We start from the raw sequence: 25,249 nt of genomic DNA, 5'->3' as shown, positions 1-25,249 counted from the left end.
ACGAATACCCCTCCCCTCCCTCCCTAGGCCCCTCCCCCGGCAGGCCCGGCGGGCCAATGGGCGCTTGGCGGGGCGTGGCGCGGGGGGTCTGTACACAGCCACCACGTGGAGCCGGGGTGGGGACTGGCTGGCTGGCGGCGGGCGGGCGGGCGAGGAGGACGCAGAGGCGAGCGCTGCGCTGCGAGGGGACGCGGCGTTTCCTGGGCGCACGGACGGCGCAGGCACCCATCCAGGCAGGCAGGCAGGGGCCCGCGGCGCTCTCCTCCTCCTGCTGCTGCTCCCTGCGGTGCTCCCGGCCGGCCAGGCGGCTCTGCGGGCGCTGCGCTCCGCGGCGGGTGCCCTCCCCGGCCGGCCTGGCGCTGCGGATGGAGGCGGCGGCGGGCGGCGCTGTGCTGCTTTCGGGCCGGCCGGGCCGTTGACGGGAGGCAGCCGACGGGGGTCGCCCTCCCTCCGGCCGCGCCGCAGCAGCAGCCCAGGGAAGGACCCGCTGGCCGGCCGGCCCGCACGATGCAGCAGCCGCGCCGGGGAGACGGAGCGCGGCGGCGGGTGAGTGAGTGAGCGAGCGAGCGAGCGAGCGAGGAGGGGAGAGTCGGCGGGGGTTCCGTGGGTCCCCCCTCCCGGGAGGCGGGAGATTAGGCCGGAAGGAGCAAGGGCCTCTGAGCCCGTGCAGAGTGCCTCCCCCCCACTTCCAGGAAGATGTCGGAGGGCCGGTCGCTTCGCTCAGGGCGTTGATGGGGATCCCGCTTTTCTCGCCCCAGGGGCTTTCCGCTCTCCTGCCTGTTATCCCCACAACACCCCTGCGAGGTTGGCCAGGCTGCGAGTGTGGCACCGGGCGAATTTGCGTGGCAGGAGCGGGGGCTCGAACCTGCTGTCTCCCGGATCCCAGGCTGGCCCTTTCACCGCTGCACTGAGGCCTGAGCTCGCGATAAAGCGGGCAGTGCCTCCGAGCAGGTGCAGAGCCAGCCGCCTTTCCCCCTGCCGCTGGAGTAACCCGTCGTGTCTTAAGTGCCTCTGAGCATGGCATGAGTATTAACAACAAATATCCACAGTCATGGCCATCTTATCCTATTTAATTAATATGTTGGAAGGAGCAGTGGCACTTAATGGTTGCCAACTGGGGAGCGAACCAGCCAGAGAAGGGTTGGGCTGTTTAGGGCAGGGGTAGTCAACCTGTGGTCCTCCAGATGTCCATGGACTACAATTCCCATGAGCCCCTGCCAGCGTTTGCAAACGCTGGCAGGGGCTCATGGGAATTGTAGTCCATGGACATCTGGAGGACCACAGGTTGATTACTCCTGGTTTAGGGCATCCTCCTGAGAGACAGAGAACCTGGCGTAATTCTTCCCTGTGTGTCCTCAGAACCACCTTGGTGACTAGAACAGACCATATATTGCGGAGAAAGTTCCACGACGGAGCAGGGATTCGAACCCAGGCCTCAGGGATGGCGCAGGCTAACTTAGGCCTGCTAGACCTTGAAAGCTAATCATGGTTACACCTGGACGGATGACCACCAAGGAAGTGCGGGGTGGTTTGGCAGAGGCAGGCAGCTGCCAACCACCTCTGTTTGGCCCTGGCCTTAACCTGGATGGCCCTGGCTAGGCCGATCTCAGAGGCTAAGCAGGGTCAGCCTTGGTGACTACTTGAATGAGAGGCCGCCAAGGAAATCTAGGGTTGCTACGCAGAGGCAAGACACCTCTGTGTCTCTTCCCTAACCTGGATGGCCAAAGCTAGGCCGATCTTGTCAGGCTTAGCAGGGTCAGCCCTGGTCACTACTTGAATGGGAGACCGCCAGTGAAATCTGGGGTTGCTACACAGAGGATTCAGGATTCGAACGCAGTCCTCGAATAGATCCTCATTTGACACTCCTAAGTGCTAGACCAATCTGGGCAGGATGCAAAATGGTATTGGAAAAAATTCCGGAGGGCATCTTATCAGTGGCTGTTAACCATGGCGGCTAAATGGAGCCTCTGCATCCAGGGGCAATATACAATTGGAAACCAGTTGCTGGGCACGGGCAACTGAGAGGTCCTCTCGCGTGTCATAATAGGAGCAAGGGCTAGCCCGATCCCAGGTGCCGGTTTCCCCTGGTGCCTAGAAGTCCCATTGGTGGCATCTACCAGTCATTTAATTATAGAATCACGTGGCGAACTGAAGTGGAAGCACAGATGTATTTATTCACATGGGAAAAGGGTTTTTTTAGGGGGGAGGGCATGATGAATACATACAGTGGTCTTTTCGCTGCTTGTTTATATGCAAACGTAATCCTGCCACAGGGATGGATTAATCCATTTCTTAGCTGCCTGATTGCTACACTGGCGCCAGGGTTTGATTAAATGGAAGTTTAAAAAGCGACGATAAAAATACGGGAAATTGAGAAGCTGGGCGGTGGTTGGGGGGCTTGTCGTGGTGCTCCGACCAGGGTTGTTGGCGGCAGAGAGGGCGGCCAAGTCACAGGTGTGTCTACCTCTGCATTGCAACCCTGGACTTTCTCGGCAGTCTCCTGTCTGAGAACTAACCAGGGCTGTGTACTAACCAGGGCTAATCCTGTTTAGGTTCTGAGATCTGAGCTGGTTGGCCCTTGCCTGCCTCTGCATAGCCACCCTTTTATTCCTTGGTGGTCTCCCATCCAAACACTATAAATGGGGCCAACCCTGCTTAGCATCTGAGATCTGCAGAGATCAGGCTAGCCTGTGCGAACCAGGTCAAGAGAGGAACAGGGGTGGTTTGCTGTTCCCTGCCCCTTCGTAGCGACACTGGACTTCCCCTATGTTCTCCCATCCCAAGTACTAACTGTGACCAGCCCTGCTTAGCTTCTGAGATCTGAGCTGGTTGGCCGTTGCTTGCCTCTGCATAGCAACAGTAGACTTCCGTAGAGATCTTCTCTCCAAGTACCAACCAGAACTGACCCTCCTTAGCTTCTGACATTGGGCTAGCCTGGGCCATCTGGCTCAAGGCTGGAGACATTCAGAGGTGGTTGGCCATCACCTGCCTCTGCATAGCAACCCTAGACTTCCTTGATAGTCTCCCATTCAAGTACCAACCAGAGCTGACCCTCCTTAGCTTCCAACACTGGGCTAGCCTGGGCCATTTGCCTGAAGGCTGGAGACATTCAGAGGAGGTTGGCTGTTGCTTGCCTCTGCGTAGCAACCCTGGACTTCCTTAGAGATTTTCCCTCCAAGTACCAACCAGAGCTGATCCTCCTTAGCTTCTGAGATCTGATGAGGTCGGGCTAGCCTGGGCCAACCAGGTCAAGGCAAGAGACAGACAGAGGTGGTTGGTCATCGCCTGCCTCTGCAAAGCAACCCTGGAGTTCCTTGGTGGTCTCCCGTCCAAGAACCAACCAGGGCTGACTCAGCTTAGCTTCCGAGATCGGGCTAGCCTGGCCCATCCAAGTTAGGGCCAACCAGGGTCACCCCATATTTATAGACATTCTACCACATTTGCTGTGTCTGTAATAAAAACACAGGATTACAAAAAGGCGGTTCGGCCATCTTGGCAATCACCAAACCTGCTTCGCGTTTCAGTGATCACCGAGGTGACCGAGCCGAAGCGCACACCCCTAATTCGGAAATGTGGTTGTTTTTGGTTTAAATCCTGCAAGTGAAAAATGAGCCCCTCTCTTAAATGTTTGAGCGGCATTCTAGAGCCAAAGGAAGGTTTCTCAGGCCTGTTACAAGTGCATCATCATCATTATTAATAATAAATAATCATTATTATTTTTAATAATAATTTCATGTATACGCCGCCCCTCACTTAGTCTCTCAGGGTGGCTAACCACACCGTTAAAACCCCTCTTCTAATTGCAATAAAGCGTCATAAAACCACCCTTAATCCAAAGCCAAAGCAATTTACAATTTCTTGGACTAGAATTAATTGGCCTCCAGTCACCAAAACGACCACGAGAGCGTACAGGTGTAAGCATTCATGCATGTAGGGGGAGGCCCATAAATAGCCGGTGGAACTGGGAGGACAAATGTCCCCAGGGACAGGATGTGGGGCAGCTGTCATCCCCCCAAACCTCTGGGCTGAGCGACCGATGTCTTGGGTGCCTGCAATGCACACACAGCCCCTGTTGCCATCCGGCTCTCTCTGCAGCGGCCGCCGTCTTTGCTCCGTTGCCAGGAAGTCTCGTCAGCATCTGGTCAGGATGGGGGACGGGTGGGGAGGGGGTGTCGGACGGTAAGGTGCCAGGAAGGGAATACTCATTTCCCCCCGCTTCCCTTTCCCTGCCTCCCCTCTCTGTCTCTCCAGCCTCACTCTCTTTTCCTTTCCCACTGCAGGTCGGTCTGCTGACGGATCCCAAAGCCTTGTGCACATTCCCCTGTTCCCTGGGACCCTGAGACTTCGCACTCGGCACCAGGGGCAAGGGGGTGTCTCTGGCTTCCTGACCCTCTCCCGCCGTTTTCCCGCCTCCCCCTGGGCCCGTCTGGATGCCTGCTCTTGACGGACCGGTTCCCCCTCGGCCTGCGCTCCAGCACGTCCTCTCCAGTGGTGTCGGGTAGGGAGACGGCCGACAGGGCGCCGAGGGGGTTTTGGGGGAGGACGGCAGTGGAGAGTAGCTCTTCCCAGCTGGCAGAACCCTCCTCGAACTCAGGGCAGCGACCTCTGAAGCTCGGTCCTCGAACAGCATCGGCTCGGTCGACACGGATTGTCCCGCACAAATCCCGTCCTACCCTGCCTAATTTGGTAGGCTGCGGCTACCTCTGAAGTAGCGCACCATTCTTGCGCGTTGACACCTGGTACGCCGCGCCAAGAAGGTCCCCAACCGAGGAATCGAGAGAAAAGGGTCCCGACCGAGGAATCCGGGAACAGCTTTCTTCCCAAAGAGAAGACCGTTTCAGCAACGTTTTTTTAGTCGGGGCCACAAGCCCTTAAGATCCAACCCATCTTTAACGACTTCCCTGTTTGTTTTGGGGGGGGTTCTGTTCCTCTCCCCCGAACGAGCCTCGGAGGATCATTTCTATGCACAGAGTACTCCCCTCCGATATCCTCCCGTTCTCTTTCTAGCGAGAGCGGTTTTCTTGCAACGGGAAAGCAGATCCGGCCTGCCTTTGCAACGTGATGTAAAGCCTGCACCCGGGAAGCAGTCCTCTGGGATTTTGGGATTCTACGTTCGGAACAACCTCCTCGGAACCTGCCCCCCCCCATGGATTCCTTCCGCAAACCCCACAAGAGTGGAATACCGGGAGGTGGAAGACTTTGCTTTTGATAACACCCGTTCGCCTCGGGCGACCGAGTTATCCGTGTGGCGGGCTCCATGCGTGGGTTCTGACCCTCCGGACCGTGGTTCGGAGCCGCATGGAAGCCCTGGGCAAGTCCACGGCGTGGCTGCGGGCCGAGCTGGCCTCCCCCGCCCCCCGCCTGCACATCCTCGACTGCCGTAGCCGGGAACTGTACGACTCGTCCCACGTGGAGCGGGCCCTGAGCGTGGCCCTCCCGGGACTGCTGCTCCGCCGGCTCCGTAAGGGGAACCTTTCGGTTCGGTCCTTGCTCCCTGGGCCGCCGGGCGGCCTCGGGGGGAACACCGTCCTGCTGTACGATGAGGGGACGCTCCACCTCTCCCACGCGAGGGACCCGGATGAGGACAACGAGGAGTCGGTGCTGCTGACCCTGCTGCAGAAGCTGCAAGAGGAAGGGTGCCTGGCGTACTACCTGCAGGGTAGGTGTATGGGGGTCGGTCGGGTGGCCAACCTCCAGGTGGGGCCTGGAGATTTTCCGGGATTACTGCTGGTCCCGGTGACAGCGATCAGTCCGTCCACTAAGAACATGGCTGCTTGGGAGGTGGGCCGAATGTTATTACAACCCCACTGAGGTTTCTTCCCCAAGCTCCATGCCCAGATCTCCAGGGATTCCTTTTTTCCCCAACAATTTTTGTAGAAAAAGAAATTGAGGAAGAAGACCTGCGTTTCATGACCTGAAAGAGTCTCAAAGCAGCTGACAATCACCTTCCCTTCCTCTCCCCACCACGGACACCCTGGGAGGTAGACAGGGCTGAGAGAGCTCTGAGAGAACTGCTCTGCGAGAACTGCTCTAACAGGACTGGGAGTAGCCCAAGATCACCCAGCTGGTTGAATGTGGAGATGCAGGAAATCAAATCCAGGTCTCCAGATTAGAGGCCAAGGCTCTTAACCACTGCTGTCTCCCAATCTGCTAAAAAGATTACAAAACGGCCATACTAGTGAATCTAAAGCAAGAAAAAGGAGAAAGGTACAGAGATGTATATAGGAAAGCCTCCTGATTTCATCTGTAATAAATATGAGTAAAATAGCAAATGTACCACTTGGAGCCCACGTGGTGTCGTGGTTCAGAGCGGTGGCTTCTAATCCGGCGAGCCGGGTTGGATTACCCGCTCCTCCACACGCAGCCACAGCCCTGATAGTGCTGTTCTCCCTGAGCAGGTCTCTCAGAGTTCTCTCACCCTCACCTACCTCCCAGAGTACTTGTTGTGGGAGAAGGCAACCGGGGGCACTTTGAGACTCCATCTGGAAGTGAAAAGCAGGGGGTGGGAGCCACCTCTTAGCTGTCTTCTGCTTACTTTATGATAATAACTGAGCCCTCTTTGTTCCCCCCCCCCCTTTTCATGCAAAAAGTCAAATCAAAGAAGCAGGGTTATTCACCTCCACAAATTCTATCGTCTTCACCAACCACTCCTCCACTGTGAGCTGGGGTGGATAATATTTGTGATAGGGGACTGAGAGGAAGAAGAAGGGCTGTTTTTTTATACCCTGCTTTTTAACTTCCCGGAAGGAGTTAGCTGACAATCACTGGCTTTCCCACAGCAGGCACCCTGCAAGGCAGGTGAGGCCGAGAGAGCTCTGAGAGAACGGTAACTGGCCCAAGGTCAGCCAGCTGGCTGCAGGGGGAGAAGGAGCAGGGAATCCAAGACGGCCGCCCAGATTAAAGGCAGCCGCTCTGAACCACGTCACCAAGTTGGCTCTCATCCCATTGATGTCACTCTGTGGAAACCTGGGGCTTGCTCTGCTTCTCGTGTCCTTCTGGGATCAGTTCTTCTTCAGGGGAGAAGGGGAAAGGCAGAGCCAGGATCTGGGGGTAGAGTTAGAAGGTTGCGTTTGGGAGATTTCCCCCTGGACCTTTTCCACTAAGAGCCATTTGACTTCAGTCCGTTCTCTCCCCGTGGGTTAGTTGGCCATACAAGAGTGAAGGCAGAGGAGAGGGCCTGAACGGGTGGCAGGAGCTACAGTTGGCACCACAGCCGTCAATCCCGAGGTCTCAGACTGGGCCCTTCTCCTCCTTGCCCGCCGGGTCGCCAGCATCCCTGGAGGAAAACACCCCACTCCCTTCGGCTGCTGAAATGGGCCAGTGGGGCTAATCAGAAGTTAATAACATCCCATTAAGAGTCTGTTCAAGGGCAGAATGTTTTTCCTCTGGGGGCTGACGGCTGCTCGGTGAAATACCCACTTCAGACCCCTCCCCCCCCCCACTTTAGGAGAGGCAGTCTGAGCCTTGTGCCAGGTCTAGGTTTTGTTAAGCAGGCCCACCCACCCCAAAATGTGCTGCTAGAAACACAGGAACAAACACAGTTCCCTACTTTTTAAAAATGCTGATCTTTTTTCCCCTTTTAAGTTCTGGCGGCAGGGAAGGGAGGCGGTTATGATGGGTCAAGTTATGTCTGCCCAGAAAGTCAGAATTTAACCCCCTTTCTGCTACCTACCAGCCTGCAGTCCAATTGGGGAGGCGGACGTGGCTCAGTGGCAGAGCCTCTGCTTGGCAGGCAGAAGGGCCCAGGTTCAATCCCCGGCATCTCCAGTGAAAAGGACCAGGCAGGAGGGGATGGGAAAGACCTTGGCCTGAGACCCTGGCTCAGTGGCAGAGCCCCTGCTTGGCAGGCAGAAGGTCCCAGGTTCAATCCCCAGCATCTCCAGTTAGAAGGACCAGGCAGGAGGGGATGGGAAAGACCTTGGCCTGAGACCCTGGCTCAGTGGCAGAGCCCCTGCTTGGCAGGCAGAAGGTTACAGGTTCAATCCCCGGCATCTCCAGTCAGAAGGACCAGGCAGGAGGGGATGGGAAAGGCCTTGGCCTGAGACCCTGGCTCAGTGGCAGAGCCTTTGCTTGGCAGGCAGAAGGTCCCAGGTTCAATCCCCGGCATCTCCAGTTAAAAGGACCAGGCAGGAGGGGATGGGAAAGACCTTGGCCTGAGACCCTGGCTCAGTGGCAGAGCCCCTGCTTGGCAGGCAGAAGGTCCCAGGTTCAATCCCCGGCATCTCCAGTCAGAAGGACCAGGCAGGAGGGGATGGAAAGACCTTGACCGGAGTTCCTGACCCAGAAATACTGTTGCAGTGGTGGGATTTTGAGGTGGGTGAGGGTTGGGATTGTTTTTTTTAATTAGTTTTTAGACTGTTGGATTTTTAATGCGTTCATGCTGTTAAGCTCCATGAGATGGCTGGTCCAGAAGTAGAGGTCTACAAATCCTAATAATAGTAATAATAGTAATAATAGTGATGATGATGATGATGATGATGATGATGTTTATAACCACCCATCTCTGGGTTTTGCCCTCCCTGCAGGAGGCTTCAGCAAGTTTCAAGCCGAGTGCCCGTACCTTTGTGAGACCAACCTGGACCCGGCCAGCACCAGCAGCTCTCCCGTGCCCCTGGCAGCCTCCGTCGTCGGGCTGGGGGGCTTGAGCCTCAGCTCGGACTGCTCAGACGCCGAGTCGGAGCCCCTGAGCAGTGGCGGCATGGAGTCCGAGGGGGCCAGCCCGCCGTCCTTCCCTGTGCAGATCCTGCCCAACCTCTACCTGGGCAGTGCCCGCGACTCGGCCAACAAGGAGATGCTGGCCAAGCTGGGCATCCACTACATCCTCAACGTCACGCCCAACTTGCCCAACCTCTTTGAGAAGAACGGCGATTTCCACTACAAGCAGATCCCCATCTCGGACCACTGGAGCCAGAACCTCTCCCAGTTCTTTCCCGAAGCCATCGAGTTCATTGGTGAGGGGTGGGGGCGGGAGGCCGGTCCTGACTGGGGCCATAGCTGCTTCCCCACTTCACAGTTGCTCTGACCACCTCCCTCCCTCCCTCTTTTTCTTCCTTCCTTAGAATCATAGAATCATAGAATAATAGAGATGAAAGGGACCTCCTGGGTCATCTAGTCCAACCCCCTGCACTGTGCAGGACACTCACAACCCTCTCGCTCACCCACTGTCACCTGCTACCTCTTTGCCTTCCGGCCTTCCTTTCCCTCACTCCCATTTTTCCTTCCTTTCTCCCTCCTTCCCTCACACCCTCTTTTTTCTCCCTCCCTCTTTCTTTTCCTCCCTCCCTCCCTCCCTCCCTCCCTCCCTCTCTCTCTCTCTCTCTCTTTCTTTCTTTCTTTCTTTCTTTCTTTCTTAGTTTCTTTCTTCCTTCCTTCCTTCCTTCCTTCCCTTCCCTTCCCTTCCCTTCCCTTCCCTTCCCTTCCCTTCCCTTCCCTTCCCTTCCCTTCCCTTCCCTTCCCTTCCCATTTCTCTCCTTCCTTCCTTCCTTCCTTCCTTCCTTCCTTTTTTTTTTGCTGTCAGGTCACTGCTAATTCATGGTGACTCTGGCCAAGTTTTCAGGGCAAGAGATGTTCCTAGATAGTTTACTCTTGCCTTCCTCCAAATCACGATCTAGTTCTCCCATCCAAATACTAGGCAAGGCTTAGATTTGACTTCTTGCAGGAAAGAGAAAAGAATGAGTCAGTGACTTGTGGTTTTGCAGAATAAGGGAAAAGAAATCCACTAGGCTGAACGTGACGATATTAGTTTCATTATTGGCAATGTCATAAAAAGAGGATAGTTTTTTCTTTAAACATTTGTAATAGTTTGCAACAATTTGAGAGTAAATAAGCAATTTTTTGTTTAGAATAGTATTTTGAAACAAGTCTTAAGATTACTGGTTTCTGTGGCTGAGTACTTGAAAACTTAACACACATCCTTCCATTTTATTTCCCGTTTCGTATTTATCTCTAAGACATCTTTCTTTCTTTCTTTCTTTCTTTCTTTCTTTCTTTCTTTCTTTCTTTCTTTCTTTCTTTCTTTCTTTCTTTCTTTCTTCTCTCTCTCTCTCTCTCTCTCTCTCTCTCTCCTCCCTCCCTCTTTCTTTCTTTCTTTCTTTCTTTCTTTCTTTCTTTCTTTCTTTCTTTCTTTCTTTCTTTCTTTCTTTCTTTCTCTCTTTCTCTCTTTCTCTCTTTCTCTCTTTCTCTCTTTCTCTCTCTCTCTCTCTCTCTCTCTCTCTCTCCCTCCCTTCGCCATTTCCAACCTCCTTCTTCCTTCCCTTCCTCCCTCCCTCCATTTTCCTCCTCAACCTTGCGAGGTAGGCTAGGCTGAGAGCATGACTGGCCAAGGGTCACCCAGGGAGCTTTCTTGACAAGAACAGAAGCACCAACACGGCTCTCCCGACCTCCGTAGCCACTCTTCCGCACTGGTTCGGGAAATGTGCTTTACAAGAAAAGGTTCTCAGGAAGTGGAATTAAGTACTAACGTACTATTTTTTAAAAATCCCGTCCTCCCTTCAAAGAGCTCAACTAGTATATCTGAGTCATCTCGTCGCTTCGCTTGGACAGGAGACATAGATTTGGTTGAGAAGGAGCAGCTGTTCCAAGATCTCCCGTAACCACAAAATTCCACCCCATTCTGTACTAGGAAAGTGTGATTCGCCTTGGACAAGCCCGAAAAAACTTGAGTCGGTGCTGATTCAGGCTTGTTTTCTTGGGGGGAGGGGCGCTTATCTGAGCCAAATCGCGATCCCCAAATGGGCCGAATCAGAGAAGCCTGAATCGATTTGGGCTTAATTTGGCTGATTCGGTGAGTTGAGAAAGACCCCACCAAACAAACGATCCTCAGGAACTAAGAATACGGAATAGGCATGCCAGGTTCGATTCTGCGCTCCCCCACATGCAGCCAGCTGGGTGACCTTGGGCTAGTCACAGCACTGATAAAACTGTTCTGACTGGGCAGGAATATCAGGGCTCTCTCAGCCTCACCCACCCCACAGGGTGTCTGTTGTGGGGAGAGGAAAGGGAAGGCGACTGTAAGCCGCTTTGAGTCTCCTTCGGGTAGAGAAAAGCGGCATATAAGAACCAACTCTTCTTCTTCTTCTTCAGTAATCTCAGGGCTCCCTCAGCCTCACCCACCTCACAGGGTGTCTGTTGTGGGGAGAGGAAAGGGAAGGCGACTGTAAGCCGCTTTGAGCTTCCTTCGGGTAGGGAAAAGCGGCATATAAGAACCAACTCTTCTTCTTCTTCTTCTTCTTCTTCTGAATTGGGTGCCGTTGAGGGATCCCACTTGCCCAATTTGAGCCGCCATTGTGTCTCCACTGGGCCTCCCGCTCACGCCAAGGGCTAGAGGGAGAACGGCAGAACATGCCAAGGATACCACAGTAAACTTCAGCATCTTATCCAGGCAGAAACCCGGATACGACCTCAGCCTCTCCCTCCCTCCCTCCCTCCCTCCCCCCCCCTCTTTCTTTCTTTCTTTCTTTCTTTCTTTCTTTCTTTCTTTCTTTCTTTCTTTCTTTCTTTCTTTCTTTCTTTCTTTCTTATTGGCTTTTTATCCTGCCACTCCCAGACAAGCTGGCTCCTGGCGGTTCACAACATAATAAAAACATAAAACCCCATAAAAATACAATACAAAGCAGATAAGAACAGCACAGATGGCCATTTCTGCAATCCCTTCCATAGGCTCTTATTCCTGGCTGTGGCAACCAGATTTAGATCTGGGGGTGATGGTAGGCCCCTCTCGGGGGGTCCAGATCATACAAGGACAGGGAAGGACCCGGTCTTATCACCCGGTATTCGGCCCAGCCTCAACCAAAAGCCTGGCGGAAGAGCTCCAACTTGCAGGCCCTGCGGAACCAAGAAAGTTCCTCAGCTCTTCAGGGAGCTCATTCCACCAGGTAGGGGCCAGGACCAAGAAGGCCCTGACCCTGGTTGAAGCCAGGCATAAGGAGACAATAAATTAAATAAATATGTGATCGCACAGGTAGATGCTTGGATGCTTTAGGATGCTTTGGGCTGATCCTGCAGGGGGTGGGACTAGATGGCCTGTATGGCCCCTTCCAACTCTATGATTCTATGATAGACAGGACCCAGACCACGTCTAGCCTTAAAGGTCAAAAACAGTAACTTGAACTCGATTCGGAAGCAGACCGGTAAACAGCGCAGCTGTCTTAGCAACCGCTGGACATGGGCCCTCCAAGATGACCCAGTGAGGACCCATGCCTCTGCACTGTGTGCCAGCTGTGATTTCCAAGTCGGGGACAAGGGTAGGCCCACGTAGAGCGAGTTTCTACCCGGACATAACATTGACATGTTCCGTGACATCATTTCCTCCCCTTTTCCCCACCCCCAAATCTCCCCGGAGTACAAGCGGAATCATGACAGCCCTAGCAGAGTTGCGGAATATGTAGATCCTTAAGCGGAACTTCCCCACGGCACCTCTTTCCTCTCCGGACTCCTCCCCGTTCCGCGGTGTTCTTCTCGAATCTCGCCTCCCCTGCCCCGGTCGAACCCACGCCCACAAACCCCTTATTTTTTTTTCTCTCCTCTCCCCCCAGACGAGGCCCTGTCTCGGAACTGTGGCATCCTGGTGCACTGCCTGGCCGGGATCAGCCGCTCGGTCACGGTCACGGTCGCCTACCTCATGCAGAAGCTCCACCTGTCCCTCAACGACGCCTACGACCTGGTGAAGCGCAAGAAGTCCAACATCTCGCCCAACTTCAACTTCATGGGGCAGCTGCTGGACTTCGAGAAGTCCCTTGGCCTCGGCAAGGGGGGGCGGCGTCCCGCCCCCGGCCAGACCTTCTTCACCTCCCCCACCGACGACAGCGTCTTCGAACTGGACCCGACGTAGGGGCGGGAGGGGCCCGTTGGGTTGTGGTCCTCTGCTCTTTGCTCCCACCTGCCGCCCAGGTGGGGCCTACGGAATACCTCACGCCTGCGAGGGAGATGTTTCTTTGGGAACCAGCCGTTGCCCCCAGAGAAGGTTCAAATTGCCTTTGTTGTCTGACGCGTCCCGAGCGATGCCTCGTACCGAACGGTCTCGCAGATGAGCTGACCCAGCCATAGAAATAACCAAAGACGCTCTCTGCCCTTCTTCCCTTGAGTTCCCGCAGAGATTCTGGTGTCTCTTCTTTCTGGAACGGCTCTTTCTTTTCCTGGCCGGAACCACCCAAGTTTGAATTAAAGATGTGGAACGTCCGAACCGGAATCAACCGGGTTTTGGTGGCCTCCATCTTAACATCAAATGTTTCTCCATTTGGTAGACCAGGTTTAGACATGAAGGCCATACCGTTCTTACGTGGGAATCCTTCGGGGTTAGGATGTCCGCTTCTGGAGTGACATCCGTCAGGACAAGGGGAAATCTACCCTAGCACGGGCCGAACAAAATGTTTTCCTAGGTCGGGGGTCCACATCTCAGTGGTGAATTTTTCCCCCGCTTCTGTGTTTTTCTGGATGGTTCTCGAGCAACGGAATCCACAAACATCAGCATACATAGAACCCAAGAACATCGGCACGTAGAATCTGAGGTTCTAGAAATAGCCATAAGGAGAATCCAATGGGGCACCGGATCAGGCGCCCGAAACCGTAGAACAAGGATCTGCCATCTCTTCAGTTAGCTCTCCAGTTCTTGTAGTTTGATCGGATGAACCTGGGCAGGAAACCTTGCATCTATGGAATCAAGCCACGTTAAGGCTGCCATCACCTTTGGCCGTGGGTTCGGAAGCCGTGTCCTCATCTCTCATCTTCCTGCAGCCCTACAACTCCGGAGAGCCTAGTGTGTCTCAGAAGGGGCTCCTCTTGGTCACTCCGCAGTTCATCCGGCGGAAAGAAAATTTGGAACAGATTCGCATTAGGAAGATGGCTGGAGGTGCCAGAGTCTTTGATCGCGTGCAGGGGCGTAATTGGGATGTGTTTAAACAGAAATACCATCAGAAGGGTGTGTTTGTGTGTACGCACCAGCCAATCCCGGGCATACCTGCACACAGGGCTCTGTTGGCACCCCAGAATTCAATCCTGCAACTTCTTTGGTGCCCCTGCCAGGGTTTAGCCTTACAACAGAGGGCCAAGAGAGTCCGCCCGAACAGTCACAGAAGCAACGTTAGGAATGTTCAAGAAGCAGAATGCGATTTGTTGTTGCTTTTCTCTCTCTTCCGTCCCCGTCCCCCCACCCCCGGCCAAGAGCCCCCACACACCTGGGACCAAGAGGCACAGCGGCTGTCCCAAAGCATATAACACCTAAGAGAGCGTGATTACCAGCAATTCTGCATTTGTTTGGGTTTAAAAACAAGCAGCATTAAACTCACCACCATGTCTACACAGTGAAGGTGATCGGGTATGTTAAAATACATCCGGAGAGTTTTGTGGTTCCTACTGAAAGCCCTCGGTCCATCCGTTCACGTTAAAAGCCAAGATGAGCGAATCGAGTTGCTGATTCAAGGTGGGGAAATACCTGCAGGTTTTGGGGGGTGGAGCCTGGGGTGGGCGGGGCTTGAGAGGGAGGGGATGACTTCCTCAGGGTGCCAGGCCATAGAGTCTACCTCCAAAGCAGCCCTTTCCTCCAGGGGAACCGATCTTGGTGGTTCCGGAGATTGCGCATAATAGCGGGGAATCGTCCGTCCTTCATGTGAAGGGCAGGGATGCCATCAAAAAAACAAACGTGACATTTTCTAGCAGAACCAACTTTGGCACAACAGACGCGTGATTTGAGCTATGAACGTCTTTAACCCCCCCTCATGGGGTTGAAGAAACGTTCAGAAGTGAGTCAACAGCAGCTAGTCGAGGCCTCCGGAAACCCGGGGGTCAGCTCAGTGGGGTGTTGGGGGTGACTGCCCTGCATAACTTCTCGCCACCCCCCCCCCCCCGTGACTAGCAAAGCCAGAATTCATTATGCAAAAACAATACCGACCACCGAAGAAATTATGCAAAGACGTGACCATTTACGCAAATTGTGCTCTGCATAACTTCCGGGCGCTGCAGAATCCAGAATCTTGGACTCTTTCGGTGGAGAATTCAGCCTGTTCTTCAAAGCAGAGGTCTCCGTCTCTGCAGGTTTGCAGCCGGGTGTGTCCCTCTGGAGAGGGGCTGTTCTGCATGGGCCGACAGCCGGTCCAGAGAGGAGCTGCCCTTTGCAAGCCCGTGGCCATCGGAGGGGGAGGGGGGCTTCCGGGGTGGGATTTGGTCTTCAAATGAATGTAAAAGGGCTCCGGAGCTCACGGGGAGGTGGGCGGGGGCCCTAATTGCCACGGAAAACAGTCTCTTTAATAAAGCAGGACTTTAAATACAATACAAAGAGACGTGACTTTTTGTTTTAATTCACGGCGATCCCCATGAGTGCAAATGCATGGATCTTCTACCTTCCGCCCCGTGCACAAGGACAACCCAAAGTAGCCGATGTCGGCTCTGGTCGCAGCCATTAGCAATGAATTAGAAGGCAGTCCAGGACGGGCATGCCCAGCCCTTTTTCAGCTGCAGGGACCTTTGGGGATTTTGACCCAACATGAGAGACACAGCCGCAAAATGGCAGCCATGCAGAAGATGCATCCAGCCACAAGATGGCTGCCGGGGGCTGACCTTCAGTCACGCAGTGTAGATTGTAGGTGCGGCAGCAGCTATCAAAGCTTATTTTTTAAAAATCTGCCCAGCCAGTCAGGAGTCCTACTGGTCAAAAGTCCCATGGGGCCCCTCCCCCTTTCTGAAAACATTGGGCGCCATGTTGGGGACCCTGGTCTAGCACATTATTGTTTTATCCTGTCCTCCTTCCAAAAAGCTCGATATAGAATCATAGAGCTGGAAGGGGCCATACAGGCCATCTAGTCCAACCCCCTGCTCAATGCAGGATCAGCCCTAAGCATCCTAAAGCATCCAAGAAAAGTGTGTATCCAACCTTTGCTTGAAGACTGCCAGTGAGGGGGAGCTCACCACCTCCTTAGGCAGCCTATTCCACTGCTGAACTACTCTGACTGTGAAAATTTTTTCCCTGATATCTAGCCTATATCGTTGTACTTGAAGTTTAAACCCATTACTGCGTGTCCTCTCCTCTGCATCCAACAGAAAAAGCATCCTGCCCTCCTCCAAGTGACAACCTTTCAAATACTTAAAGAGGGCTATCATGTCCCCTCTCAACCTCCTTAAAAACCTCCTCTCCAGCCTCTGTTTACAAATCTCCAAAGATGGGGAACCCACCACCTCCCGAGGAAGTCTGTTCCACTGAGGAACCGCTCTGACTGTCAGGAACTCCTTCTGGATGTTTAGATGGAATTTCTTTTGCATTAATTTCATCCCACTGGTTCTGGTCTGTCCCTCTGAGGCAAGAGAGAACAAAATTGCCCCATCCTCTACATCAACGGTCTGCAACCTTTTTCACATTGCGGACTGCTGCCAAGAGGTGGGGGCACAAACTCACATGCACGGCAGGTCCACGCATGTGCATTTGCACCACCGGCATGCTGACGGCTGTGCTTCCCTCTCCCCCCTCCCGCAGCAAGAAGCTTGCCAGGCTGCAAGCTAATCGGCCGCGGCCCGGGGGTTGGGGACCACTGCTCTATATGGCAGCCTTTTAAATACTTGAAGATGGTTATCAGATCCCCTCTCAGCCGCCTCCTCTCCAGGATAAACAGACCAAGCTCCCCCAATCTTTCTTCCTATGTCTTGGTCTCCAAACCGCTCGCCCTGTTTGTTGCCCTCCTCTGGACATGCTCCAGTCTGTCTCCATCCCTCTTCAACCGGGGTGCCCAAAACTGAACACAGGACTCCAAGGAAGGCCAAACCAGAGCAGAGTAAAGCAAAATCCCCACATGTCTTCCTGTCACATGATTGCTAGTGCCGTTAAATCCCCTGCTGAATGGCTTCCAAGTCTAAACATGGACAATTTGGGGGGGGGGATTTCTGACACCGGGTGGTGAGCACAACTGCAAAATAGCCGCCTTGGGAAGTGGAGCTCATCACAAAGGGGGGGCTGCCGGAGGCAGAGCCAGACACCCAGAGGAAGCCCATGTGTGCAGGGAAGGGGGTGTTGTTTGAACCTACACCAGGGAAGAGAAAGGAGACAGAAGGAAACCAACACCACGAGCTGCCCCTGAAACAACAGCCAGCTGGCTCTCCAGCGTCCGATCAGAAGCCACCCACTTTCTGATACGTGGTGGGTGCCAGGATAAAAGAAGAAGAAGAAGAAGAGTTGGTTCTTATATACCGCTTTTCCCTACCCGAAGGAGGCTCAAAGTGGCTTCCAGTCGCCTTCCCTTTCCTCTCCCCACAACAGACACCCTGTGAGGGAGGGGAGGCAGAGAGAGCCCTGAGATTACTGAAGAAGAAGAAGAGTTGGTTCTTATATGCCGCTTTTCCCTACCCGAAGGAGGCTCAAAGTGGCTTCCAGTCGCCTTCCCTTTCCTCTCCCCACAACAGACACCCTGTGAGGGAGGTGAGGCTGAGAGAGCCCTGATATTACTTAAGAAGAAGAGTTGGTTCTTATATGCCGCTTTTCTCTACCCGAAGGAGTCTCAAAGGGGCTTACATTTGCCTTCCCTTTCCTCTCCCCACAACAGACACCCTGTGAGGGAGGGGAGGCTGAGAGAGCCCTGAGATTACTGAAGTAGAGGAGTTGGTTCTTATATGCCGCTTTTCTCTACCCGAAGGAGGCTCAAAGCAGCTTCCATTCGCCTTCCCTTTCCTCTCCCCACAACAGACACCCTGTGAGGGAGGGGAGGCTGAGAGAGCCCTGAGATTACTGAAGAAGAAGAAGAGTTGGTTCTTATATGCCGCTTTTCCCTACCCAAAGGAGTCTCAAAGTGGCTTAGAAGTCCGCACTCCTAACCACTACACCAAGCTGGCTCTGTGGCCTCCAGGGCTCCCGTGGGCACCACACTGAAGACCCTTGACCTAGATAGCCAGTATCTGGAAACGGGCGGGCGGGCACACAAGGAGCCCATGGAGGGGGACCTTCGCCTCCAGCTACACTAGGTCCAAAATGGCCTCTGCTCAGAGCCCCTTGGAGGCAAATCAAGTCACGGCAATTGCGTTCGGGGCCAGGGTTGCTGCGCTGGGTAGAAACTACTTCTCTTTCCCCCTCCCTGCCCCGGGCACTGTGTTTTGTTCAGCTTGAACACGATTCTGCTCATGGAACCACCCCCCTTTCCATCTGTGCCGGATTCGTGTCTTTGGGTTTTTTTGTTGTTGTTGGTTTTAAAACCGTTCTCTTCTGCTCCGTTGCCTGGTAACCGGCTTCCTTTCTGTTCTAGGAAGGAGGTGGAGTGGGAAGGGAAAGCGGCTAGAATCCTATCAGGGACGCCCATCCGGGACTTCCCCTTCCCACATGACCTCCCTCTCCCCACCGTGTCCCCCCCTCTTTTGGACATTCCACCGCCGTGGGTGCCTGGCCCATATTGAGGGTTGCCAGCCTCCAGCGGTGGACGGAGATCCCCCTGAATTTACAGGGGGTCAGTTCGGCTGGAGAAAATGGCCACTTTGGAAGGTGGACTCTATGGTTTAATGGCCCCCTGTAGCTCCGCCTCTCTCCAAAGCCCCCCTCCTCAGGCTCCGCCCACAAAACCACCCGGTCTTCCCCAACCTTATTGGAATTGACTCAACTCATCAACACCTGGCAGGTGAAAATGGGGAAACGCCCAGTAAAAGATGCCAACTCTTCATTGGAAAATCCCTGAGGATCTGACACCCTCTCCTCACTGGAAGTATTGGTATTTTTCAGGTCCGGATAGAATCATAGAATCATAGAATCCTAGAGTGGGAAGGGGCCATGCAGGCCATCTAGTCCAACCCCCTGCTCAACGCAGGATCAGCCCTAAGCATCCTAAAGCATCCAAGAAAAGTGTGTATCCAACCTTTGCTTGAAGACTGCCAGGTGGGTATACTAAACCCACCAAAATTGATATTTTCTGATATTCCCGAATTATTTGGAATCCTGATTTTTTTGTGGGGGGAGGGCTTTTTGTACCCTATGGGGAACCATTATAGTCAATGGTCCCCAATAGAGAATCAGCCCAGGGTTTGGGGAGGGGGTGTTTTTTGAGGGAGAGATATCAGATCTGCAGCATCACTGCTGGTGCTTTTTCATATCCTCCCCCAAAGTTTCGAAAAGTTTTTATCAAGTGGTCCAGTTCTATGGGTCCCCAAAGAAGGTACCTGCACCCTCCATTGTTTTCAATGAGGGGAGTATTTAAAGAGATCACAGTCTCTTTAAACGCCCTCTGCAAGGTGAACGTCTGCTCTGAAAGGACCGTGGCCCTTTTAAATCCCTTTTAAGGTCAGCTATCCCAAAAGCCTGAGAAAGCCTGAAAATTTTTGGGCTTAGCTATTTCAGATAGGCAAAAAGATACTAAAATGTATATTCGGCTGAAAGAATAGCTGAGAAATGCCAACATGTATTTTTAGGATATTTTTTTAGGTCAGATACAGCTGATCACACACCTCTAATGATGACAAAATGTTGCTTTAATTCTGTAATGCTACTTCAATACAAACTTGACACTGGGTCCCCAATCTTTTTTTAAGTTGTAGTCGCTTTTGGAATTTTCAGAGAAAACTGGTGAATGCCACCCCAAAATGGCTGCCATAGGAGGCGGAGCGAAGCTCAAAATGGCTGCCTCAGAAGGTGGAACCAAACAGGACCTTTCTCCTCACACCTCCAGGGAAGAGGGAAATTCTGAAAGAGGATGGAAACCACACAGTGCCTATGGAATGAGTAGCGCTTAAGAGCAGCAGCTTCTGATCTGGCAAGCTGCCATTGATTCCCTGCTCCTCCACACGCAGCCAGCTAGATGCCCTTGGGCTAGTCACAGTCCTGATAAAGCTGTTCCCCAAGAGCAGTCCTGTCAGAGCTCTCTCAGCCCCACTTGCCTCACAGGGTGTCCGTGATACAGAGAGGAAGGGAAAGCAATTGTAAGCTGCTTTGAGACTCCTTCTGGTAGTGAAAAGTGGGGTATAAAAATCCAGTTTTTAGATCAATACGCAGGAACAGCACCAAGGGGTCCTTTTTGGGGTTGGAATTTGTCATTTCGACCATTAACTATGATCAAGAGCAATTTATTGAATTTAGGTTTAGGATTCGTTCCCACTCCTAAACATAACTCCTTTCAAACAAGAGCACAATGCCACAGAGTCCCTGTACCCCTCCCCCTCCCCCTCCCAAGCAGCCATTTTCTCCAGGGGAACTGCTCTTGGTCATCCAGAGCTCACTTGTAACAGTGGCCAACTGCCAGTTGTCACCTGGAGGTTGGCAACACTCCTTATAGGGACAGAGGGCAGGAATGGGTAGCTGGCAAAACTGCTAACTGCATTTACATCCGGAAGAAGTTCCTGACAGTTAGAGCAGTTCCTCAGTCAAACAGGCTTCCTCAGGAGGTGGTGGGTTCTCCATCTTTGGAGATTTTTTAACAGGGGCTGGATTCTAGCCCTCCTAGAGCGAAGGATCGCTTCCTTCCGTCTGCCCATCTCTGCAGGGTTGCTACAAGGATGCACAGCACATGTTCACATTGCCACCCCAAACGCCATGGGGAAGGACAGGGGAAGGACAAACGCCATGGGGAAGCCCGTTATGAAATCCCTGGATCGCCATGCGAAACCAAACTGCATCCTGATCTTTTTGCAAAAAGCACCAGAGTTTTCCCCTCCACGCTTCCCAAGAAACTTCGATCTCCTTTGAGCAGAAACATGGGTCTCCTGCTCTGTGCGGGCCTCCCCTTTCCCTGCATGTGCACACACACACACAAACACACACAAACACACTGTTCTGATTCTCCAGCTGCAAGTTTCCGTTCCCATCGACGCCCTTCCCTTCTTTGCCGCGTTTCCTGCAAGCTGTTTCCGAGGGATTATTTCCCCTCCAGCTGGCTTCCTGTCAGTGGAAGACCCACTTCCTATACTGAGGAGACTCCTGTCGCCTACAAAATTTGTGGAGCCACGCTGCTTCACAAAAAGACACGGCCAAGGGCCTGGCAGTCTGTGTTTTGAGGGGGCGGAGAGTCAGGCAACAAACTGGGCAGCCAGCTCTGGACGGAGAAATTCCTGGAGGTTTGGGGATGGAACCTGAAGAGATCACAATTTGAGGAAGAGAGGGACTTAAGCAGGGTATAACGACATACAGTTCATTGCCCCATGATTAAGAACAGTGGTGTCTAATCTGGAGAACTGGATTTGATTCCCCTTTCCTCCACATGCAGCCAGCTGGGTTACCTTGGGCTAGTCACAGTCCTGTTAGAGCTGTTCTCTCAGAGCAGTAATATCAGGCCTCTCTCAGCCCCACCGACCTCACAGGGTGTTTGTTGTAAGGAGAGGGAGGGAAGGGTATTGTCAGCCGCCTGGAGACTGCTTCAGGTAGTGAAAAGCCGAGTAACAAAAAAAACAACAACAATTCTTCATCTCTCTCCTGGAGATCTCCAGGCACCACCTGGAAATTGGCGACCTTAATTGGGTCAAAGTTAGAAATGCCGCCAGTATCTCTTTGATTGGGTTTATATACCACCCCTCTCTGCAAACAGAATTGGAACGGTTTTACAATACAATAAAAACATCCGTAAAATCATTCAATAAAGTATCAATAAAACCATCACGAATACTAATCGCAGCAAAGGCCAACAAAGCTGGTGAGGGGTTTGGAGACCAAGACGTAGGAGGAAAGGTTGGGGGAGATTGGTCTGTTTAGCCTGGAGAGGAGACGACTGAGAGGGGATCTGAGAACCATCTTCAAATATTTAAAAGGCTGCCACGTGGAGGATGGAGCAGAGTTGTTCTCTCTTGCCCCGAAGGGACGGACCAGAACTAGTGGGATGAAATTAATTCAAAAGAAATTCCAACTAAACATCCGGAAGAAGTTCCTGACAGTTAGAGCGGTTCCTCAGTGGAACAGGCTTCCTCGGGAGGTGGTGGGTTCTCCACCTTTGGAGATTTTTAAACAGAGGCTGGAGAGCCATCTGACGGAGAGGCTGATTCTGTGAAGGCTCAACGGGTTGGCAGGTGACAGTGGATGAGCGAGAGGGTTGTGAGTGTCCCGCATAGTGCAGGGGGTTGGACTAGATGACCCATGAGGTCCCTTCCAGCTCTATGATTCTATATGATAATCGCGACCCCCACCTCCCACCGTCTGCATTCTCTGCCAGGCCGATCATCCGCGAGTGAAATTACCCAGCTGGGGGAAAGAGCACAAAATGGCAAAAAGGAAGAGAGACAGGAGAGAGGGGAAAGGAATGAAAATGCTTGAGGCCAATCCTGCATCGAGCAGGGGGTTGGACTAGATGGCCTCTTCCAACCCTGATTCTGTAAAAGGAAAGAAAAAAGCCCATCCGGTTAGAGGCCACCGTTAGAGCCACAACCCGTACATTTTTCTCAATAGCTTCTCGAGACCCTCCTCCCCGAAAACTGACCAAGTACCGAATGTCCATCCTGTTCTAAAAATATTCCTCCTGCCTTCTTCCTCCCACGGATTAGCCATATTTCCTCGCAGCAGGACTTTGGAGACAGCTCTGACTTCCTCCGCGGAGAGGAGGAGGAAGCGTCTCTTCCACCAAAGCGCATCCTGTCTCCCCAGGACAAGGAGATCTCCTTAGGCTCCAGCCGGAAGGCAGCGGGGGAGCCCAGAAGCCGGTAATGGTGGCTGGATGGATCTGAGGGTCCCCGAGGATAGAAATGTTAATCAGAAATACGGGCCTTTCCATAATCTCCCCCAGTCCTGGGGATCCGTTTCACGGAGACGAATTCGTCAGGAGAACGAATTCAGGCCTCCATCCGAAAGCAGAATTCCGCCAGACCCCCTGAAAATACTTTATTCCCCCCAGCTTTAAATTGTGCTTCGTCTTTATTTGTTTGTTTTTTAAACTCTGGTTTCTCTTCAGACCGTATAAATCTTTTGCCGATTTTCTGATTTCTACACCGCCGTTCTCCAACGGTCTCGCGGCGGCTTCCGACATCAATAAATACAATGAAACCCATAAAACATCCCCTAAAAACAATTACAGAGCCTCTTGTGGCGCAGAGTGGTAAGGCAGCAGACATGCAGTCTGAAAGCTCTGCCCATGAGGCTGGGAGTTCGATCCCAGCAGCCGGCTCAAGGTTGACTCAGCCTTCCATCCTTCCAAGGTCGGTAAAATGAGTACCCAGCTTGCTGGGGGGCAAACGGTAATGACTGGGGAAGGCCCTGGCAAACCACCCCGTATTGAGTCTGCCATGAAAACGCTGGAGGGCGTCACCCCAAGGGTCAGACATGACTCAGTGCTTGCACAGGGGATACCTTTACCTTTAAAAACAATTACAAATGATCACAATTAGACAGATGGAGACTCCCAAGGGCTCAGTTCTGTTATGGTAGGAGCGAGGGCCAGATCTAATCAACATGGAGAGGGATCCTCCGATGAAAAGACCCATATGCCACCCTGGCCTCAACCATAACACTGGCGGAAGAGCTCCGTCTTGCAGGCCCTGCGGAAGGCTGGCAACTCCAACAGGTCCTTCCGCTCTTCCGGGAGCTCATTCCACCAGGCTGGGGCCAGGACTGAAAAGGCCCTGGGCCTGGTTGAGGCCGGACGAACACCTTGGGGGCCCAGGACAACCAGAAAATTAGTACCCACAGAGCAAAGAGCCCTGCAGGGGGCATAAGAAACTATGCGGTCCCACAGATAAGTAAGACCCAGGCCATGTAAAGCCTTAAAGCTTAGTACCAATACCTTGAACTTGACCCAGAAGCAGACTGGTAACCAGTGCAGAAGTCGAAGCACCGGCTGAATATGGGCCTTCCATGGTGTTCTAGCACTGCTTGTTAGGAACATTTATCCCAGGGTGGCCAGCCACCGGGCGGTGGCCGGAGATCACCTGGAATGACCACCGATGGCTGGGCCACAGGGGTCAGTTCCCTGGAAGAAAATGGCCACTGGAGAAGATGGACTCTACGGCATTGAAACCCTTCCCTCCCCAAATCTCCCCCTCCTCAGACTCCCCCCCCCAACAAAATATCCAGGTCTTCCCAACCTGGAGCTGGCAACGCCACCCTGGCAGGGGTGTCAAACATACAGCCCATCAGTCCGTCCAGAAGTCTTATCCGGCCTGCAGGCAACTGGTCATGCCGTTTCTTGCTGGGGGGGATGGAGGTCGTGCATTTTGTCCCTGGAGACAGTCGCAGCCAGCGTGGTGCCACGATTAAAGAGTGGCAGCCTGTAATCAGGAGAAACAGGTTTGATTCCCCACTCCTCCTCATGCTGCCAGCCAGGTGACCTTGAGCCAGTTGCAGTTCTCTCAGAGCCGTTCTTGCAGAGCAGTTCCCCTGGAGAAAATAGCCGCTTGGAAGGTGGATTTTATCCCCTTATGCCCAACTGCAGCTCCTCTCTTCCACAAACACTGCTGTCTCCCGACTCCAACCCCCTGTGGAATGTCTGAACCCAGAACCCGCGACCTTATTTGGTGTAGTGGTTAGGAGTGCGGACTTCTAATCTGGCATGCCGGGTTCGATTCTGCACATGCAGCCAGCTGGGTGACCTTGGGCTTGCCACGGCACTGATAAAATTGTTCGAGCTGGAATATCAGGGCTCTGTCAGCCTCACCCACCCCACAGGGGGTCTGTTGTGGGGAGAGAAAAGGGAAAGTGACTGTAAGCCGCTTTGAGCCTCCTTCGGGTAGGGAAAAGCGGCATATAAGAACCAACTCTTCTTCTTCTTCTTCTTCTTCTTCTTCTTCTTCCGAAGTCAATTCTTTTCACACATTTCCCACGGAAAAAAGCAAAACGAGGCATCTGAGGACATTTTTGCAGGGAGGTCAGAAACCTTCTCTTTCGCCCTGGATCGCAAAATAACCTATTGTTTTGTATGCATACCCCTGCACGGCACTGATAAACCTGTTCTGACCGAGCAGGAATACCAGGGCTCTTTCAGCCTCACCCACCCCACAGGGTGTCTGTTGTGGGGAGAGGAAAGGGAAGGCGACTGTAAGCCGCTTTGAGACTCCTTTGGGTAGTGAAAAGTGGCATATAAGAACCAACTCTTCTTCAGGAATCTCAGGGCTCTCTCAGCCTCACCCACCTCACAGGGTGTCTGTTGTGGGGAGAGGAAAGGGAAGGCGAATGTAAGCTGTTTTGAGACTCCTTTGGGTAGGGAAAAGCGGCATATAAGAACCAACTCTTCTTCTTCTTCAGGAGGGAAGCATCCTTAAAGAGGACTGCAGCTGTTTGCAGCTCTAGGATTTCTGCATCTCTATGGCCTCTTATGGAAGCCTAGCTGCTGTAGGGGGTGGGGACAACCTGTCTTTTATGGGGTGGGGAGGTTGCTCTTGGCTTCATTTG

At 53.1% G+C, this 25,249-nt stretch overlaps 1 protein-coding gene across 1 annotated transcript; it reads left to right on the top strand.

Moving 5' to 3' along the window:
• Positions 1-143: 143 nt before the first annotated feature.
• On the top strand, positions 144-15,156 carry DUSP9 (dual specificity phosphatase 9). The gene is made up of 4 exons (XM_077329659.1): positions 144-546; positions 4,281-5,659; positions 8,526-8,951; positions 12,534-15,156. The coding sequence occupies exons 2-4, from the start codon at positions 5,299-5,301 to the stop codon at positions 12,827-12,829; spliced, it is 1,083 nt and encodes a 360-aa protein (XP_077185774.1). The 5' UTR covers positions 144-546; positions 4,281-5,298; the 3' UTR covers positions 12,830-15,156.
• Positions 15,157-25,249: the final 10,093 nt, after the last annotated feature.

Source organism: Paroedura picta, chromosome 3 (assembly GCF_049243985.1).
Source record: "Paroedura picta isolate Pp20150507F chromosome 3, Ppicta_v3.0, whole genome shotgun sequence".
In the NCBI taxonomy this organism is placed as follows: Eukaryota; Metazoa; Chordata; class Lepidosauria; order Squamata; family Gekkonidae; genus Paroedura; species Paroedura picta.
The sequence above is the reverse complement of the archived record's forward strand: the minus strand, read 5'-3'. Positions and strand labels throughout refer to the sequence as shown.

What these genes read in the sequence shown, in the direction of transcription:
- DUSP9 (XM_077329659.1), top strand. Translation starts at nt 5,299, where the DNA reads ATGGAAGCCCTGGGCAAGTCCACGGCGTGGCTGCGGGCCGAGCTGGCC. An exon ending in CCTGGCGTACTACCTGCAGG is followed by an intron (nt 5,660 to 8,525) that starts GTAGGTGTATGG and finishes CCCTCCCTGCAG; the next exon opens with GAGGCTTCAGCAAGTTTCAA. An exon ending in CGAAGCCATCGAGTTCATTG is followed by an intron (nt 8,952 to 12,533) that starts GTGAGGGGTGGG and finishes CTCTCCCCCCAG; the next exon opens with ACGAGGCCCTGTCTCGGAAC.